At 39.8% G+C, this 19,933-nt stretch overlaps 1 protein-coding gene across 6 annotated transcripts in view; it reads right to left on the bottom strand.

Moving 5' to 3' along the window:
* Window positions 1-19,933, bottom strand: part of STK38 (serine/threonine kinase 38) — a 43,561-nt gene that overhangs the window by 14,966 nt on the left and 8,662 nt on the right. For 5 of the 6 annotated variants that reach the window (XM_022581751.3, XM_022581750.3, XM_089918812.1 and 2 more), the window contains 5 exons: window positions 11,053-11,104; window positions 10,007-10,129; window positions 8,181-8,264; window positions 4,206-4,329; window positions 1,833-1,987 (listed from right to left, as the gene is read on the bottom strand). In XM_022581751.3, the coding sequence (XP_022437459.1) occupies window positions 1,833-1,987; window positions 4,206-4,329; window positions 8,181-8,264; window positions 10,007-10,129; window positions 11,053-11,104 (538 nt within the window). Of the gene's footprint in view, window positions 1-1,832; window positions 1,988-4,205; window positions 4,330-8,180; window positions 8,265-10,006; window positions 10,130-11,052; window positions 11,108-19,933 lie in introns of all 6 variants that reach the window. The other variant, XM_089918815.1, reaches the window with a different exon arrangement.

Genomic DNA, 19,933 nt, shown 5'->3' with positions numbered 1-19,933 from the left:
AATTAAGCGAGAACTAAGGCACCTGGGGTACAGGACCAAGGCATCTGAACCCAAGACCACACAAAGTAGGGCTACTGCTTTATTAAAAATATATCTAGGACTTCCCTGATGGCGCAGTGGTTAAGAATCCGCCTACCAATGCAGGGGAAATGGGTTTGATCCGTTTGGTCCGGGAAGATCCCACATGCGGTGTAGCAACTAAGTCCGAGAGCCACAACTACTGAGCCCACACGCTGCAACTACTGAAGCCCGCGCGCCTAGAGCCCGTGCTCCACAACAAGAGAAGCCACCGCAATGAGAAGCCCACGCACCGCAACGAAGAATAGCCCCCACTCACTGCAACTAGAGAAAGCTCACATGCAGCAATGAAGACCCCAGGGAGTCAAAAATAAATTAATTACAAAAAATAAAACCCTTCTATCAGGCACAGTTTAAAATACATATATATATGTATCTGAACTTAAGGACAGAAAAATAATTTCATATACATTAACATTTTAAAAGCAGAATACCAAGCTATTTACTTTTACGATGCTAACTAACTGTACATAAACTGACACAAACAGAAAAGGTACTGAAGCTATTTTACTAAAATAGTGGTGATCTCTGAACGATAACATTATAGGTATTTTTCTTCTTTATAGCTCTCTGTATTGTTCAAACTTTCCACTACGTATATACATTATTCTTAAAATAAAGAAAAAAACTATTAACTAGAAGAAATTATCTGACAAACCTCCTACCTCTTTAAACAGAAAGATTAAGGTTTTCAAAGAAAGTAGACCAAAACTTCAGATTTTTCAAAGACTGTTATCAAAAGACAGTAAGAGAGGGCTTCCCTGGTGGTGCAGTGGTTGAGAGTCCATCTGCCGATGCAGGGGACACGGGTTCGTGTCCCAGTCCGGGAAGATCCCACATGCCGCGGAGCAGCTGGGCCCATAAGCCATGGCCGCTGAGCCTGCGCGTCCGGAGCCTGTGCTCCGCAACGGGCGAGGCCACAACAGTGAGAGGCCCGCATAACGCAAAAAAAAAAAAAAAAAAAAAAAAAAAAAGACAGTAAGAAAGAAAACTACCCTAGGAGTTAAATTTACTTTCCTACTTAAAAGAAAAATTCAGTCTAGACAACAATTCTATGTACCAGAACACAACAACCTAGAATTTTAGAGCTGGAAGAGACTTTGGAGCTTCTCTGGATCAATATATTCACTTTATAGATAAGTGAGATCCAGACAGTGGAAGAACTTGCCAAGGAGCATCCAACAATTTAGCAGCACAGGGATTCTCTTCTGATTTGCTGTGAGTTTAAGAATCAGGCAACTAACCTCATTTGCATGTCTAAAGATGACTACAAAGACGCCATCACAGAGACTGAGTAGGACTCTGCCTTAAGCAGAGGGCACAGGATTTGGAACCTGAACTTTGTGGCAGATTATCGTTGCTGTCGCCTTACTTCCTGGTTCTTGGCCGGGATCCTCAACAGATGAGGTTGCCCAACAAAAGGGTTCTCGATAGGTGATGCATTAGTATAGTTAATTATATGCTAAGAGAAGATGACTATCTTTGGCTTTATTACAAAATAACTTAAATCAATTTTATTCTTCATCATTTTCCAAAATGTTCTTTATCTTTATGAGAAACTGTTCAAATTATGGAATTCATAAGCCTTTCAGAGAAAGTAAGTAACAGCAAATTTACCTGTAAGAAAAAGAAAAAAATGTACCGGATAGCTCACAGCTCCCCTACTGTGATTACTGCAAGCCACACAGGTGTTAAAGCAGAGGCTGCTCAGACAGGTAAAGACACGCTGGTCAGGCTGCTACTCCCCACAGTACCTTGCTGTCCAGGAGAAGGTTGTCTGGTTTGATGTCTCTGTGGATGAATCCGAGTTGGTGGATGGAGTCTATGGCTAATACTGTCTCTGCTGCATAAAACTGAGTCTCCTCTTCTGTCAGTGTGTCTTTCTTCATCAGCAGGGTCATCATGTCCCCTGGAAACAAGATACAAAGTACACACACACACACAAAACAACACACGAATAAATGCCAGTTTTCAATGTGTCTCCCCTATCTGCCAATGTAAGGCGGTGCTAAACAGGCCTCTGCTCTGTCCCAGAGATTACCCACTACGGGCGGAAATGCCCAATAAGAGCAGAAATGCTAAGGAGTTTCTAACACTTACAAGGTAAAATTCACAGCCAGGGATTCCACAACACTTTCACCTAAGCTAACTGATGCTGACCCCTGAGCTGTGATTTCCCTTTTACTTTGGAGAGAGAAAGGAAATTCCTCTCACACTAAAATAAATAAATAAGTAGACAGATAAATAAATTTGCTTAAGATAATTTTTTGGACTGGGGGAAAAGCTACTTTACTTTATACTTTGCACAAGTATCTGCAAACTTCTCTCTACCTAGAACCAAATGGCATTTCCACATAGGCTGTACTGCCATTATCAGAGAGGCTGAAATGCCAAACAACAAAAACGTAAAAATTCTGGGAGGTTGAGAACAAGCTCTCCAATGTTTATTCACAAAACACTAGAACATAAATAAAAAGGTGGGATTTAGGTAACAAAGTGTTACTCAACAAAAGCTAAATATGAACTGAAAATGCTACAGACTAGGATGTGTAATAGCTGCCTCCCAAAAGTACACGGTGAACACGTCCCTAGATCAGTTGGGTTTTTTCTCCAGTGCTTTATTGTAGGTACTTAAATATACACCAAAATGCTTTATGCAACTTTTACAACACAACATCAGTATTTTAGCAGTTAAAAGGTAAACTTAGTTTTCTGCAAAGTCAAAATTTAATTATTTCTGCTTAATACCATCAACATAAAATGGTGAAAAAAAGATTCTGATCCTAACTCAACAGTCAGACAAAAGGAAAGCAAAGGAAGTATGAATAAGCAGTTTAAAGCTAAAAGAAACAGGAAATATTCAGTTTAGATCGCATAGGAAGACATTTATATTAGAAAACAGGGAAAAGAGATAGAAACCTCTGATTTTAATAGAGCACCGTGCTGCTTTTTAAATTTAATTTATAACTTTGAGGGAATTTCTGTATTCTTGGAGAAAAGTGGATATTTTACCCTTGGGCAAAAATTCAGCCATTTATTAAAATGCTCCTTTTTGCCCCAAAACTTGAAAAACATGATTGCCTTATCACTCCTGGCAGCCAGGCATTCAATCTGGAGGCACATCAGAGACTCAGGCTAGCTCTAAGTTATCTGTGAGGACTTGGCGCTGTGGCCCCACCTGTGTGGGCCTTGCCCAGATGATCAGAGCGCTCAGGCCAGGCAGTCTATGGCTCTGCAGGCCAGCTCCACCAGGTGCAAAGGGCAGGGTCCAGGAGACAAGAGTCTATGGAAGATGGTGCAGGTAAGGTTTGAGGAGACACATGTCAAGGGGCTGGCTGGTTACTGAACTGGTTCTTACTCCCGTTTAACGACTGGCATCTAAATGTTAAAAAGTTTCTCCTCATTCTATCAGATAGATTCTTTTCTAGCCTTCATCAGTTGTTAATAAAAAGTTATTGATGACCCTAAATCTAAATTAAAGGTTGTCACAAGATCAAATATTACACCACAATTATATTAGTTTTGCTATAGAAGCAAAAAAGAAGAAGTTTTCTTTCTTTCCTACCAGTGTGCTCACAGTTTGTCTGCTCACTGGGAAACAGACTGTGTTCCCCAGAACAGATGCATGCTCTGTTCTGGGTGTACTTTGGAGCTGTCTCAGAAGATGCACATGCCGAGTTACATAAAACTTGAAATCTCAGAAATGAGAAACTGATTGTGGCTACTAATATAGATAACGAGAAATTCACTTCTTATAAGTTATAGAAAAAAAGTTGAAGCAAAGAATGTAATAGCTTCAATTCTGTCACTGGGGTAACTAATTATACATGATTCCACTGACAGGAGGGCAGGCAAAGCCCCTAGTTTATTCCTATATTTAGAAAGAAAAAGAAAAGAAAGAAATATCCATCTGAAATTATGAGAATGAAGGAGAAGGTTACTTTTATGGCCCTAAAGCTGTAGAAAGGCACCCCAGCACAGACAGGTTACTGACCTCCTTACAGACCTAAAAAGATACAGAAAGCAACTTTGTGAGCACGATTAAAAGTAGAAAGGAGGGTTAATTGATGTGATAGAGAAACCACAGAACAAAAAGGAAAAATGACCTTTCATCGTCAAGTAATTACCTCCAGGCAGGAACTCCATGATTAGGTAGAGGTTTAGCTTATCCTGAAAACTATAGAACATTTTCACAACCCACAAACTGTCTGCCTCCACTAGAATGTCACGCTCCGCACGAATGTGGCCAACCTGGAGGTACACGCATTTGATTAATGACAAGCCTTGCTCTGCTTTATTAGACCGTATATTTGTTTAAACAATTTAAATACTGTTTTGAGTATTAAACTGTGATGATACAAAAGATCTAATTTTATGCTTAGGCAAACCTACTAACTCAAAATTGACAACATTTGACTTGAAGGTATTCAGTGATGAAAACTTGAGTGATGAAAGGCTTAAAAAATGGCAAAATCAATGGCTTGAATGCAAAGGGAAACTTTAACAGTGCTATAAATGGAACCTTTGATTAGTTAAAATTACCATCCTTTTGCATATCTTTTTGTCCTAATAATCCTTTTTGATAGAAACAAGTCCCCAAAGATGAGACTCTCTAAACACATCCTCCCTCAGGTCTTCAATGACATCTGCAAAGACAATGCCTTGTTGACAATTCCAGAATACTCTGATGCCACAACATTCAGTTCACTGCTGTGCACACAGGATGTGCTCGATCAGTTCTTACTGAACTTAAATATAAGAACACCTAAGAAAAGTTGTAGATTCAAATTTATGACCTTGCCGTTTTCTATTTTTACTGAAATATCTAGCTAGGAAGACCAAGTTGCCAAACGTTTGGGAGAATTAATTTATTATTATCAAGCTTACCTTATCTACTTTAAGCATATAATCAAAACACTGCTGCATATTATCAAGTCCCACCCCCTCTCCTCTTATATAAGCGTCACAAGATGCAAAACTGGGTTGAATCAGGTCTAAATTTATTAAGACCCAGTCCAATCCTTGAATAGAGGTTTTGACCTTAACATATGTTCCAGGGCTGGACCTCCTAGAATATGTTCAGAGGTAAAGATATACCAAGTTCACAAACCGGCACTTCTATTGGCAAACTCAGCCCATGGTTTTTGTTTTGAGACAATGTGCTATATGCTTGTTTTACTGGGATGTCTTTACCAAAGACACAGATCCCAGCCCTCTCTCCTGTCTTACACCTAACCTGCCTCATTCTTCCATGCTAACTCCCACAGGCCTAAAAGTATTTGAGTTTTCAGTTTCTACCAAAATTGTCCTTTAGGAAATTTTTAAATAAATTCAATGTCTTAAAACAGGGGTCCCCAGTACCCATCTGCAGCCTGTTAGGAACCGGGCCGCACAGCAGTAGGCGAGCAAGCAAAGCTTCATCTGCTGCTCCCCATCACTCCCCATCGCTTGCATTACCACCTGAAACATCCCACCTCCCCCCGCCAGTCCGTGGAAAGATTGTCTGCCATGAAACCAGTCCCTGGTGCCAAAAAGGGTGGGGACTGCTGTCTTAGAAAATTTACATTTTTACATCTCTACTTATGGTATGAGGGTGGGAAAAATGGAAGAGGATAAGGGTGATAAGGAACAGTGCTATAAAATCATGAAGAAGCCAAGTAATGCTTTGAAGAAATGCTCATGCCAAAAATGCATTGCTAAAATGCAGACCTGGCTATGACCCAGTCAATTACTACACAAAGACCATACACGGCAGCATTCACCCACCTCTGCTTCCCTTGTCTCCTGTTAAGGCCTCTACCTACTGTAGGGATGTATGGAAAAGAACAGACACTACCACTGCCACTTGTCACTCGCCTTAGAGGGCAGGATGGTGACTGCAACATTCTCAGTTTGTCACAGGGAAAGCTACAGGTACTGTGACCACACCTTGCCCTTCTCTTCTGGGGCTGAGACAGCAGCTAAGAACTCAAGATCTAGGGGTGGAGTCAGGTGATTTTAGGGTAGGGGTGGGAAGAGCCAGAGGTGCAACTCACACCAGAGGTTCCCTTTCCCCTGTTCCATAAATATTGAATAGGGTGGGGGAATCACATGCTAGCTGCTACCCTGGGCACTAGGAAAGCAGAGATGAAAGTCAGTCTTTGGTTCCATCCTAACACTATACTGGCATCACAACTGGAGGTTTTCGTTTTGCACTGGAAGATAAACATGAAGAGACTAGCTACATGCTGGTCTCTTATCCTTTAAAATTTATTTTCCAGGTAGCAGAAATTTCCATCTTGTGGGACAGAATAACAACCCGAACTCTCAGTGGGTAGCTGTAATTCCTGCTCAGTTTTGTAAGAGCAAGCAAAAAGTTTTCCTCTGGATAAGCCACCTATACCTACAAAAAGTTAGGCTCTGAATCTATACTTTGTCAGCCCCACCCAGAAGTGATGGATTTGCCCCACAAAGCTGCTGCATGCTTCCTCAAGACGGCTGACCCAGGTAGAGTCTGTGGCCAGAAACTTTAATTGGACCACACTGAGATCAAACTTAAAGAGCTGAGTCCATCAGCAAGGTGAGCTACTAATTTAAGTTAATGCATCATTTAAAATCTTAATTTTAAACATTAAAATTTTTAACAGAACAGACATGTCCTTTATTTTCATGTAGAAAATTTTTAGAAACTGATTTTGAAGAAGGTACAGTACTTCAGCAAATGTTTTTACACAATATGTTTGGATCATCCTGTTACCACTTCTGTTACCTCTGGCACATGCTATGAAGGATTAATAAGTCAAACTCATGATGTGTACTTCTCTTTACGATTTTATTCTGAACGGTAATCACTTGATAAAGGAAGATTTTGAGTCTTGCTTAAAACTATAGGAAATAGATCTTGTAAAAATAGAATTTACTTGTGAAATACAAAATATACTGACTAATCAATACAGCCTTACATTTTCCTTTTCAAGATTAACTGAAACTCTTTCAGTGCCTACACCCATACCACACACTAATTTTTATATATAAATTAATAGGGCTAGTGTGCATTTTGAATAAGGTTGGTGTTAGCATAAACTATACTGTCTGAAGATATACTGCCAGGGTATTTGATACTCTCGACCAAAATTCCTGGGAGTCTAAAGCTTCTGGGTAATATCGGAAAATTAAAGAGAAAATTAAAATCCCAAATTTTGAGCTGGCGCTTAAATGAAGGGCAGAGAACCCTTGGTGATTACACCTCCTCTCGAGGAGGACTGGGTGTGGGGCTGGTTTCCATCCCGGCTCTTAGGCTCTGTATCCAGGTCTCATTTCCATGGGGTCTCTCTGCCCTCCTGTAGCAACTGATATTCTACAGGATATTTGCAGGTGTCACCCATTACAATCTGTTCTTAAGCAACCTGCTAAATTAAATTAGATTTATGGAAAGTCTGCATTTTCATTTTTAATGTATTGTCCAATATTTAAAATCTTATTCTACATGAAGTACTTAATGCATCTTATAAATCTATTTGCAAAGTAGGTTTGAGGTTTTAGAAAGTATCCTTAATCATTAAAGGAGAATCTGCATTGCTCTGCCTTTTGCATTATATTTTTTCAAATGCATTCCAAAAGAAGACTGGTCTTAGGTAGTGATGAGCCACTGAGAAGACCCAACTTTGGTTTGCATGTACAGAATGAAGCAATGTAAGACACATTTTAGATCGCAAATTCTAAATTCTAATTGCTAAGCCTCAGTTCCAAGGTGTATATACAACTTCTATCTCTCAGCATTCAGTAAGGAACATGCTACCACAGTAAGAAAGACCTCAAAAAAAGGCTCCTGATGACAAGGACAGCTTGGGATCAACTGGGAGACACAAATATCAGATATTTCTCTAGTAGGTTTTCAACTTTAAAAAGTCTGCACATAATGTAGAGGCATTATTTGTACTTTTAAAATACATGTAACTCCTTCTTTTGGGGAGAAAGAAAAGTAATATTACATGTATATTCATACATGACAGGGCTAAAGAAAACTAAAATAGGAATATACACTTCAATTAAGCAAAAAGAACAGTTCTAGGAGACAAAAATTCACAAGCTAACTAAAATCGCTGCTTCAATTGTGCTCTTACCTGTTCTTTTTCAAGCATATCTGCTTTACGGAGTATTTTCATTGCATACACATGCCCTGTATCTTTCTTCTGAACAAGCCGCACCTAAAAGTTATAAAGAAATGCCAAAAGTTCACAATGCCAAGCTAATGCTTTCATGTGTTATAGGAAGTAATATTTAAACTGGAAAAGTACTGTAATTTTTATATAAGCAACTAGCAATAACAAAGCAGAAGAAAATGCTTTTCAATGTTCCAAAATGGATATATTACACACAGTGAAGTCAGTGCTGGAAACATACTCAAATATCTCCACATCTGAACAGCTCTGGCTCCCTACCTGAACAAATCAATCTAATTTTAAACCCTCACTGTGGGAATTCCCTGGCGATCCAGTGGTTAAGACTCGGGGCTTTCATTGCAAAGGGCTTTCACTTGCAAAGGGCCCAGGTTTCAAACCCTGGTCGGGGAACTAAGATCCCGAAAGCCACGTGGCATGGCCAAAAAGAAAAAAACAAACCCTCACTCTGGAACTTAAGGACTCATTAAACCCATGGCACATGTCAAGCAGTCAGCTCAGAAAACCTAAGGAAATGATTACAACAATGTTTAAAACAATAGCAAAAGCTCAGGTATAGAAAAAAAAAATGCCTGGAAGCATTATTAATAGGATAATAGCATAATTAGGGAAATAATAGCATTAATAGCATAATCAGGGAAGTAGGGTTTTCTGCAGTTCTCCTTTCTCTTTTCTATTTTGAATTTTTTTTTAGAGAGAACAGATAATTCATGATGAAAAGAAAATAAATGGTCTGCAAACCCAAACAAAACTTCTTGGAAATTTCCTGCACATCCTCCCCCTCTTCCCCCAAGATATGTATGTTTTCTTCTCCCTGCACCATTCTTTATGTTCTCCTCGAGTCCCACGTCCCCTCCTCACTGAACAGAGAGCTCTTTCAGAGGTGGTCCTGTACCTTTCCCTCTCTCAAGGGGCCAACAGGGATTCTGAACAATGAGGAATCAATTTATCTTTCACCTGTGCCTTTGAATATGTACTCACATTTCCCCTAGGTAGTGGTTTTTAATACTATGCTGCTCCTTTTATACAATGATAATGAAAATAACACATCAGTAGGTCATCCACTTTGGGCATTTTCCATGAATGGAGATGATCTTGCATGGGCTCATTCAAACCCTCCCCAACAGACTGCTCTTGTGACCAAGCAGGATGCACATGCAAGACCAGCTGGGACAAAGTTGCAAATGCTTTCACTCTATACCACCACTTACATAACTTATTTCTATAAATTCTGTCACCTAGGGCCATCTTTTTAGAGCTGTACCAATCTGGCGGGAAGAAATAAAGGGTGGAGATATGCTGTGAGTTTGCTCCCGGAGAGGCAGTGTAATGCGAAAAGCAAGACTTTCAAGATCAGGAAGACCTAGGCCCCGCTTCTGGTACCACTGCTCAATGGTTATGTGATGCCGGAACATTACATATCCCCTCGGAGTCTTAATCTCATCGTGTATAAAATGAGTTACTGTCATGATTATAGGAGAAAAGCACTCAGTAAATAATAAATATTGATTTCTTTCTACCTTTCAACTCTCCCTTTAGATCAATACTTAAAGCATCAACATCATCTCTGGAAGAGCAGAGAACAACCAGATCCCTGGGACAGTGGAGAGGGGAAGAAAGAGAAGACAGAACACTTAAGATGTGGGGCTGGCATGCTTGACCCACGCACTCCATACATCCGTTATATCAAGAATCATGAGCTCATGGTGTTAGAAGCTTTGAAGTTCTGTGGTATTGCTGTATTTGACAAGTCACTGTGGTTTTTTTACCTCACCAAATGCTCCTCTGCCTATTACTTTTAAGGACTCAAAATCTTCCAATCCAAGTCTTGTTCTCTTCAAACGAAGAAACTCTGTTTCCTTCCGAGCATGTGCTGATCTCCTGAGTCGTTTCTAATGTTTAAATAAAGAGGGAGAGAGGTGGGAAGGGGAGGAGTTGGAACTCTGAAACTCTGCAACAAAGTCGTATTTGTGGTTTAACCCACCTGCAAAGCAGGGCCACACCAGACTAAGCATCATCTGTTCATACATGAAAGCACCACAGAATGACCCTTACGAGATCACTCCTCCCTTCCCAGGCCTTCAGATACAATAACCAAGCCATACTGAACAGACGGTGCCTCCTCTGAGGACTGACTAACCTACGTCAACAATCGACTTTTCTAAAGCTTCTAATGAAGGAAGGATAAACAACCAACATTTTCCTTTAACCCTCCTTATATAAAAGTGTGGTTTTTAAATTTCCCTCTGGATTTTCTTTACACATTGTGGTTCATTTTATGCATTAACTTTCTACTGTTCCTACAAATCTTGGGTATTTTTCACCATTTTCCTGGGTTCTATGATTCATTCCTCTTTTTGAAAGCATTTCCACTGTCATTTCAGTTCCTTACATGGTTTCGAGTTAACTATATTTTCTGCCACATCTGTGGGCATTGGAGGCAAGGGCTGATTTGAGAGAGATTTTGCCTTGACAAAGATTTTAGAAATTTGCCCCACTTCTATGGAGCCTTTTCAGTGAATTAAAAATGCTATAATTTGCTTTTTTAAAATTTTAATTTTATTTCATCTCTTTTCTTGGAGTTCTAAAGCTAATTAATTTATTACAACAGAGCCTAGAGAAGTCATCCTCTCCTGGTACTTAATAATTAACTTCTCCCTCTGCATGAGTACCTAAATCCAGAAGCACACCAGCCCTCATAATTTCCTGTTATTGAGTCAAAACCACTCCCCTGTGCACCAAGGCTAACAACTTGCTGGATAAGATATGATCTGCCATGCTGGGTTTCAAGGAAAATTTTTTCAATATTAATTACCTCTTCATCTTTTAGGCCTTCTTCTTCCATCACTTTTTCTAACTTCTTTTGTCTAAAAATAAATAAAGACATATGAAATAACATTTGAATGATAACTTTCCGTTATCTATATGCAAACAATTTTTTTACTGATAAAAACAGGTAAATCTCAAAATGCTTCATTAAAACAACAAATTACAATTATTAAGACAAATAAAAAGATTCTCACCCTTTGTCAGTTCTACATTTTGACAAAAATTATATGTTAATGCAACAAAGAATCTTATTTCAAAATGAAAAGTTCTCTTTTTTTTTGGGTAACATTTCCTCCTTAACAAACCACAAACAGCTAGTGTTTGATAACCTCTTCTATCAGGGTGTTTCTCTCCTTGTCCCTGACTGAAATCTACTTCCTTACTTTCACATCTTCCTCCTCCTCCCTGCCACAAACAAAGAGTAGTAACAACAAAGGTAAACACAGAATTTGGAGATTCAAGGGGGGGGGGAACGTTCAAAAAAGGTGACTGGCACTGCTGTTAAATCTTAAGACCCAAAGCCGCATGGCACGGCCAAAACAAAAAACAAAACAAAAAAACAAAAATCTTAAGACTCTAAATCCTTGGAGTACTAAACTTTAGAAACTGCATCCAAGAATGTTTCTGATCTATATTCTCATACTGATTTGATAAAACTAAAAGAAACAAGTAAAACTTCCTTACAACCAATTCCACACAACTTTTATTCATTTGGCATAATAAATGAAAGCACATGGGCTGGAATCTCCTCTATCACTTATCAGCATTCCAGAAAACAGGCAAGCTGAGCAGAGCAGGGAAGAAGTACAAGGTACACGAAGCAACAGCCTGTGGTCTAGCGCAGCTGAGGCACACACAACTTGCAATGCCACACTAAGAAGGTTGGCTCTTAGTCTGTAGACCTCAGAGCTATCAGAGGCTTGTGCACAAAGGAGTGGTGTGATGAGGTTTCTATTTCAGAGTGGCAGCCCGAAGTAATGAGCTGATGGACTGGCAGGGAAAGCAACCGACAAAGACAGAGGCAAACTGGAAGCTATCGTGAGTCCGACAGACAATAAATACCTGGAACTAGGGCTGGAAACCTAGAATGAAGTGAACAGAGCTACTGCAAAGATAACAAACTGGCAGAAGGAGTCAAGGGAACAGTCTTAGAATTTCTTGTGTGGGAGGATAATGACGCCACTAACCAAGACAGGAAGCACCGAGAGAGGAACATGGGAAGATAATGAGTTTTATTTTAGTCAATGAGTATTTATTGCTATAATAGTATTTAGTTAAAATGAATATTTTTATTTAATTATATTTAATTACTGTTAGAAATCATATTACAGTACAAACCCACAGGCTGAGATGATAAACAAGAATTTGTGTCCAAACTCCCAGGAAGTGAAAAGATCTACTCTGACCGTGACGGGAAGAAGAAAGCATCTGCATGGCTCCCAGTCTGCTCACTTTTCTTCTAGTTCCCAGAATATTTTGGGATATGCATCTATGTGTGCATATGTATTGGAGGGAGAAGGCTGTACTATTGGCAATTTCAGGAGGGAAAATTATTCCATTTCCATGGTTAAATAGTTGAAGTAGGGAAGAATAAGAAGAGTCAATGCATGGCAAGAACTATAAGAACTCAACCATGGTCAGCTCCTTTTGTGCCTTGAGTATCAAACACCATCATACTTTCTGACTATATATTCTTTGAATGACCACACCAGACTGTGACAGCAGTCCCATGTGCTATCACACAATGTGTGTCACAGAGACAGCCCAAATTTTAAAACTAAACTGGACAGTATTCTACAGCTCTGTTGCAAGTGTAATTAAACTGGTCTCAGGAGATAACCTGCCTGAGAGTAAAGTTAACAGAATCAACACCTTGAACACAATCAGATTCTTTTCTTCTTTTTGGCCGCGCCACGCGACTTACGAGATGTGAGATCTTAGTCCCCTGACCAGGGATTGAACCCAGGGCCTCAGGCAGTGAGAGCTCGGAGTCCTAACCACTGGACTGCCAGGGAATTCCCCTCAGATTCTTTCATTAGAGAAAGTATACAGAAAAAGCCTCTATCATGCAAAATTATCCATGGTAATGATTTATTGGGACCAAGCAACAAAGATCTTGAAGACGCAAAAATGGCAAACACAGTGACGTCTTACAAAAGGCTTACAAGTGACATCCTCTGTAAGACAATACCAAGGAATTACTAACTTGGTTAGACTCACGTTGGCATTGTGATGACAATAAAATGGCCATATTTTTGGAGATGCATACTGAAGTACGTAGGATTGAAATGACAGATGTTTGAAATTTGCTTTAAAACACAATAGCAAGAAAGAATAAAATGGAATAAATGAAACAAATTTAGCAAAGTCTTGATAATTACTGAATCTGAGGAATGACTATATGGGGGCTCATTGTATTAGTCTTTCTACGCGTGTGTTTAAAAATGCCCACAATGATTAAGAAAGGCAGGCCCCTCCACCACATGTCTCTCTGGTCGCAGGGCCCCGCTAGCTAACACTCCAGCCTTTGATGAGGCCTCTTCAGCTCAACTCCAGTGTTCCAAACCAGAACCCTGGGAGGGAGAGGCACTTTCACACACAGAGGCCACACCCAACCCCACCCAGCAAGGCTTCCACGAGTGAGCTCCATTTATTATCATGTGAGACCATTTCCCACGTGAGATGGTAAGTTCTTTTGAAGGCAGGGACCACATCTGAATCCTCCTTCTCCACTAAGAATAATGCTTTGTACACAGCAACTTTTTAAGATGTATGTTGCTAAATTTAAAAAAAAAAAGAAAGAAAAAAGGTCGGAACATGTCACAATGTACACACACATTCATGACTACTTCTTTTAATTAGCCCCCTTCACTACACCTAATTTAGACTTGCCTCCAAGCACAGCTTGATTCAGAGGCAGCAGGGATGGGAGGAAAAGGCTAGTCCACTCTACAAGCAAGTTGAGTAGACAATATTTCTAATTTCTGCTGATGACACACTTAAAATAATCAGGAAAAATGGTATAGAAATAAACAGTGGGCATCTCCATGATCAAAACTGAATTCTCAAGAAATACCCTAAAAATGATTACACAAAATTTTAAAAATCTCAACAAATTACTTTTGTTTGACTGATACCTAGTCAGTGAATATCATTAGATAAGTCTAGACTTAACCATTTCTGGGGCCCAAATAAAACTGACACTTGCTCACTAGTAATAATCACACATTGCAACTCAGTATCAGATCAGACTAAAAGCAAACAGTTAGGAAAACCTGGGTAAGAATATGAGAGAAGTAGCAGAAAATGCTGGTTCTCAGAGGGTAAAATGCAGGATAGTTCTTATTTGATTTAGGGGGAGAGCATACAATTATTGCCTATTAAATTAGGCTTTTATGGCTTTAATTAATCCACCAAAATAGTATTCATAAAGAACAGAAACAACACAGAATATTGTAAAAAGAAATGCCAGCTGCCTCAGTTTTGATTTCAAACTGCTCAAATTATCCAAACCATTAATTTTCTATGAACAACTAGGCAATTATCAACACCTATCTCTCTTATGTGTACCTAGGATCACATAAGAGAACAGGAGAATTGCTGTTCCTGGAGAAGCTTACCACAGAGGCCACTATTGAAGGCAAAACACAGATTATAAAAAGAATATGAACTTGCACAACTGAAGGGATTCAGTTTACCATCTATAAGTAGCTTTAATAAGCATTCTGCAACACTGTACAATGGGCACTAGACTCAAGGAATTTAACTGTGTTGAAACCAATATGTAGAACTTACTGTAGTGTTTCTATGAAATAGCCCAATGTTCTCATATTCTACCTTTATACAGAAAACAATTTGCAAATGATTTTTTTCTTCTGCCTTTAGGCTTTGGTCTCATTTCCCCTGCAGTAAATCCATTGTTCAAATATAACCCAGTGCTCTACTATAAATGGAACAGCACAAAAGTTGCATATAAGTGGGAGAAATACTAGAGATTTTAAAGGCAACAAGACAAGGCATATACAAACAAAATAAAATTTTGTATTACAACATGATCTCTTTTATTAGTCCTCAAATTTACTAGCCTAATACCTATTATTTCAAACTGCTCATTATATATTAGCCATATACCCATAATAAAATGTTTCTTTACCATCAATTGTCTCATATCATTAAAACTCTGCTTATTTATCAAGGTTCTGTGACTTTTCCCCCATAACATCAAAACACTTGAAACTCCATTTCTGACAGTTCTAATTTTAGTTTACTTACTACTATGGAAGCACCTGACAATCACTGTTTTTCTTTCTTTTTTTGTTAATTTTTAATTTTTGATACAATTTTGAAAGCTTAAAATCCATTTACAGTTATTACAAAACATTGGCTATATTCCCCATGTTGTACGATATATCCTTGTGGCCTATCTTACACCCAATAGTTCATACCTCCCAGTCCCCTCCCCAAACTGCCCCCCCTTACTGGTAACCACTGGTTTGTTCTCTATATCTGTGAGTCTGCTTTTTTTTTTTTTTTTGTAATTTTATTTATTTTGGGCTGCATTGGGTCTTCGTTGCGGCGCGTGGGCTTTCTCTAGTCGTGGCGAGTGGGGGCTACTCTTTGTTGTGCTGCGCGGGCTTCTCATTGCGGTGGCTTCTCCTTCTTGTGGAGCACAGGCTCTAGGCGCATGGGCTTCAGTAGTTGTGGCACGTGGGCTTAGTAGTTGTGGTGCACAGGCTTAGTTGCTCTGTGGCATGTGGGATCTTCTCGGACCAGGGATCGAACCTGGGTCCCCTGCATTGGCAGGTGGATTCTTAACCACTGCGCCAGGGAAGTCCTCTTTTTTTGTTATATTCACTGGTTTGTGGTAGTTTTTAGATTCCACATATAAATGATATCATACAGTATTTTTCTTTCTCTGACTTATTTAATTTAGCATAATGCCTTCCAAGTCCATCCATGTTGCTGCAAATGGCAAGATTTCATACCTGTTTATGCCTGAGTAGTATTCCATTCTGTGTGTATTCCTCTCTGTGTGTATGTATATATGTACATAAACAGCATCTTCTTCATCCATTCATCTGTTGATGGACAATTAGGTTGCTTCCGTATCTTGACAATTGTAAATAATGCTGCCATGAACACTGGGGTGCATTTATCTTCTCAAATTAGTGACTTTGGGTTTTTTTTCAGATATATACCCAGGAGTAGAACTGCTGGGTCATATGGTGGCTCTATTTTTAGCTTTTTGAGAAGCCTGCATACTGTTTTCCACAGTGGCTGCATCAATTTACATTCCCACAGACAGCGTATGAGGGTTCCCTTTGCTCCACATCTTCACCAACATTTGTCACTTGTATTCTTTTTGATGATAGCCATTCTGACAGGTGTGAGGTGATATCTCATTGTGTTTTTTTTTAACATCTTTATTGGAGTATAATTGCTTTACAACGGTTTGTTAGTTTCTGCTTTATAACAAAGTGAATCAGTTATACATATACATATGTTCCCATATCTCTTCTGTCTTGCGTCTCCCTCCCTCCCACCCTCCCTATCCCACCCCTCTAGGTGGTCACAAAGCACCGAGTTGATCTCCCTGTGCTATGAGGCTGCTTCCCACTAGCTATCTATTTTACATTGGTAGTGTATATATGTCCATGCCACTCTCTCACTTTCTCACAGCTTACCCTTCCCCCTCCCCATATCCTCAAGTCCATTCTCTAGTAGGTCTGTGTCTTTATTCCCATCTTACCCCTAGGTTCTTCATGACCTTTTTTTTTTCTTTTTTTTTTCTCTTAGATTCCATATATATGTGTTAGCATACGGTATTTCAGAAAGAGAAAAACAAATACCGTATGCTAACACATATATAGGGAACCTCACTGTGGTTTTGATTTCCATTTCTCTGATGATTAGCTATGCTGAGCATCTTTTCATGTGCCTGTTGGCCATCTGCATTTCCTCTTTCAGGTGTCTGTTCAGTTCTTCTGCCCATTTTCTTTTTTTTTTTTTTTTTGCGGTATGCGGGCCTCTCACTGTTGTGGCCTCTCCCGTTGCGGAGCACAGGCTCCGGACGCGCAGGCTCAGTGGCCATGGCTCACGGGCCCAGCCGCTCCACGGCATGTGGGATCTTCCCGGACCGGGGCACGAACCCGTGTCCCCTGCATCGGCAGGCGGACTCTCAACCACTGCGCCACCAAGGAAGCCCTTCTGCCCATTTTTTAATTGTGTTGTTTGATTTTTTGATGTTGAATTATATGAGTTGTTTATATACTGTTTTTCTTTTTCAATTTTCTAGGGGTGATAAAACCTGAAATAAAATAGTCTTATCAAATTGTATCAACAAACTCAAGAACAAGTATCAACTCATGTCCAAAAAAGAGGGCACTAGAGAAATGCAAAAAATACAATGAGATACCACCTCACAACGGTCAGAGTGGCCATCATCAAAAAATCTACAAACAAAAAAAAAAAAAAAAAAAAAATCTACAAATAAATGCTGGAGAGGTTGTGGAGAAAACAGAACCCTCCTACACCGCTGGGGGAATGTAAATTGGTACAACCATTATGAAGAACGGTATGGAGGTTCCTTAAAAAACTAAATATAGAACTACCATATGATCCAGCAATCCCACTCCTAGGCATATATCCAGAGAAAACCATAATTCAAAAAGATACATGCACCCCAATGTTCACTGCAGCACTATTTACAATAGCCAAGACATGGAAGCAACCTAAATGTCCATCGATAGAGGAATGGATAAAGACGATGTGGTATATAAATAAATATACAATGGAATATTACTCAGCCATAAAAAAATAATAATGCCATTTGCAGCAACAAGGATGGACCTGGAGATTATCATGCTAAGTAAAGTCTGTCAGAGAAAGACAAACATCATATGGTTATCACTTACATGTGGTATCTAATTTAAAAAATGATACAAATGAACTTATTTACAAAAACAGAAATGGACTCACAGATCTTGAAATCAAACTTATGGTTACCAAAGGGGATACGTGGGGGGAAGTGAAAAATCAGGAGATTGGGATTAACATATACACACTACTATATATAAAATAGATAACTAACAAGCATCTACTGTATAGCATAGGGAACTCTACTCAATATTCTGTAATAACTTATATGGGAAAAGAATCAGAAAAAGAATGGATATATATATATATATGTATAACTAATTCACTCTGCTGTACACCTGAAACGAACATAGCATTGTAAATCAACTATACTCCAATAAAAATTTTAAAAATAAAAAACAGAACAGCAACAAAAAAAGAGGGCGCTAGGGCTTCCCTGGTGGCGCAGTTGTTGAGAGTCCACCTGCTGATGCAGGGTACACAGGTTCGTGCCCCAGTCCGGGAAGATTCCACATGCCATGGAGCGGCTGGGCCCGTGAGCCTATGGCCGCTGAGCCTGCGCGTCCGGAGCCTGTGCTCCGCAACGGGAGAGGAGGCCACAACAGTGAGAGGCCCGCGTACCGCAAAAATAAATAAATAAAAATTTTTTAAAAAGAGGGCACTAAAAAGATTAACAAGGAAACACTAATTCTGAAAAGTTCAAAGTATCTACTGTTTTTTTTAAATGAAAAATAATGGTGATTTGATAACAAAAATTACAAAAACATTCTAATCCTCTTAAATGTCTAACATTCTCTTTTTACTGTGCTTTGATTAATTTGGTCTTCAAGAAAAGAAAAACCATGAAAGCTTTTGAAAGGTCTTTCCATCTTGAGAATCCAAAACAAAAAAAGCACTGATTTCAACCAATTTTTGGGGTGCAATCTTAGTGTAAATCAAAATATAACACTTACTAACAAAGTAAATAAAACCATGTATCATCTTGTTCCTGGAGAATGTGATACATATCAATGATGCACCACAGGGCAGAGCCAGTAGGATTAAAAACCAACTGACTGGGCTTCCCTGGTGGCACAGTGGTTAGAATCCGCCTGCCAATGCAGGGGACGCGGGTTCGAGCCCTGGTACCGGAAGATCCTACATGCCGCAGAGCAACGAAGCCCATGAGCCACAACTACTGAGCCTACGCTCTAGAGCCCGTGTGCCACAACTACTGAGCCTGCGAGCCACAACTACTGAAGCCCGCGCGCCTAGAGCCTGTGCTCTGCAACAAGAGAACCCACTGCAATAAGAAGCCCGCGCACCACAAAGAAGAGTAGCCCCTGCTCGCCACGACTAGAGAAAGCCCGCGCGCAGCAACGAAGACCCAACGCAGCCAAAAATAAATTAATTAATTAATTTTAAAAAAAAACCGGGCTTCCCTGGTGGCGCAGTGGTTGGGAATCCGCCTGCCGATGCAGGGGACACGGGTTTGTGCCCTGGTCCGGGAGGATCCCACATGCCGCGGAGCCGCTGGGCCCGTGAGCCATGGCCGCTGGGCCTGCGCGTCCGGAGCCTGTGCTCCGCGGCGGGAGAGGCCACAGCAGTGAGAGGCCCGCGTACCGCAAAAAAAAAAAAAACCAACTGACTATTATCAAATAAGACAAGTAACTTAATCAGAACTCATAAGCATTTGCTTTGTAACTACAATTCCAGGAGCTCTGATTTCAAGAGAGTGGCTGTATTTGAAAATAACCATCTCCAACAGGTTTCACATGCCTAGAGATAAGAGTGTGCAAATTTATTTTTGAATTCCCCATGATCCTAACAAAGAGCACTGTACAGGCTCTTGTTTGTCCCAGTGAACAACAGCTAGCCACCAACAGGTATAAAGTATCTTGCTATTCCGCATACAGAGCTGCATATTTAAGGTCAAGTCATATATCCCATTTAAATTATGATCTACACCGTCCTGCAGAAAGCTGTTGCAAATAAATCCTTATCAAAACATT

The sequence above is a fragment of the Delphinapterus leucas genome, chromosome 10 (genome assembly GCF_059928025.1).
Source record: "Delphinapterus leucas isolate spDelLeu-1000000601 "Yukka" chromosome 10, BTC_Dleu_Yukka2, whole genome shotgun sequence".
Classification (NCBI taxonomy): Eukaryota; Metazoa; Chordata; class Mammalia; order Artiodactyla; family Monodontidae; genus Delphinapterus; species Delphinapterus leucas.
This window is presented reverse-complemented; position numbering and strand designations above follow the sequence as displayed.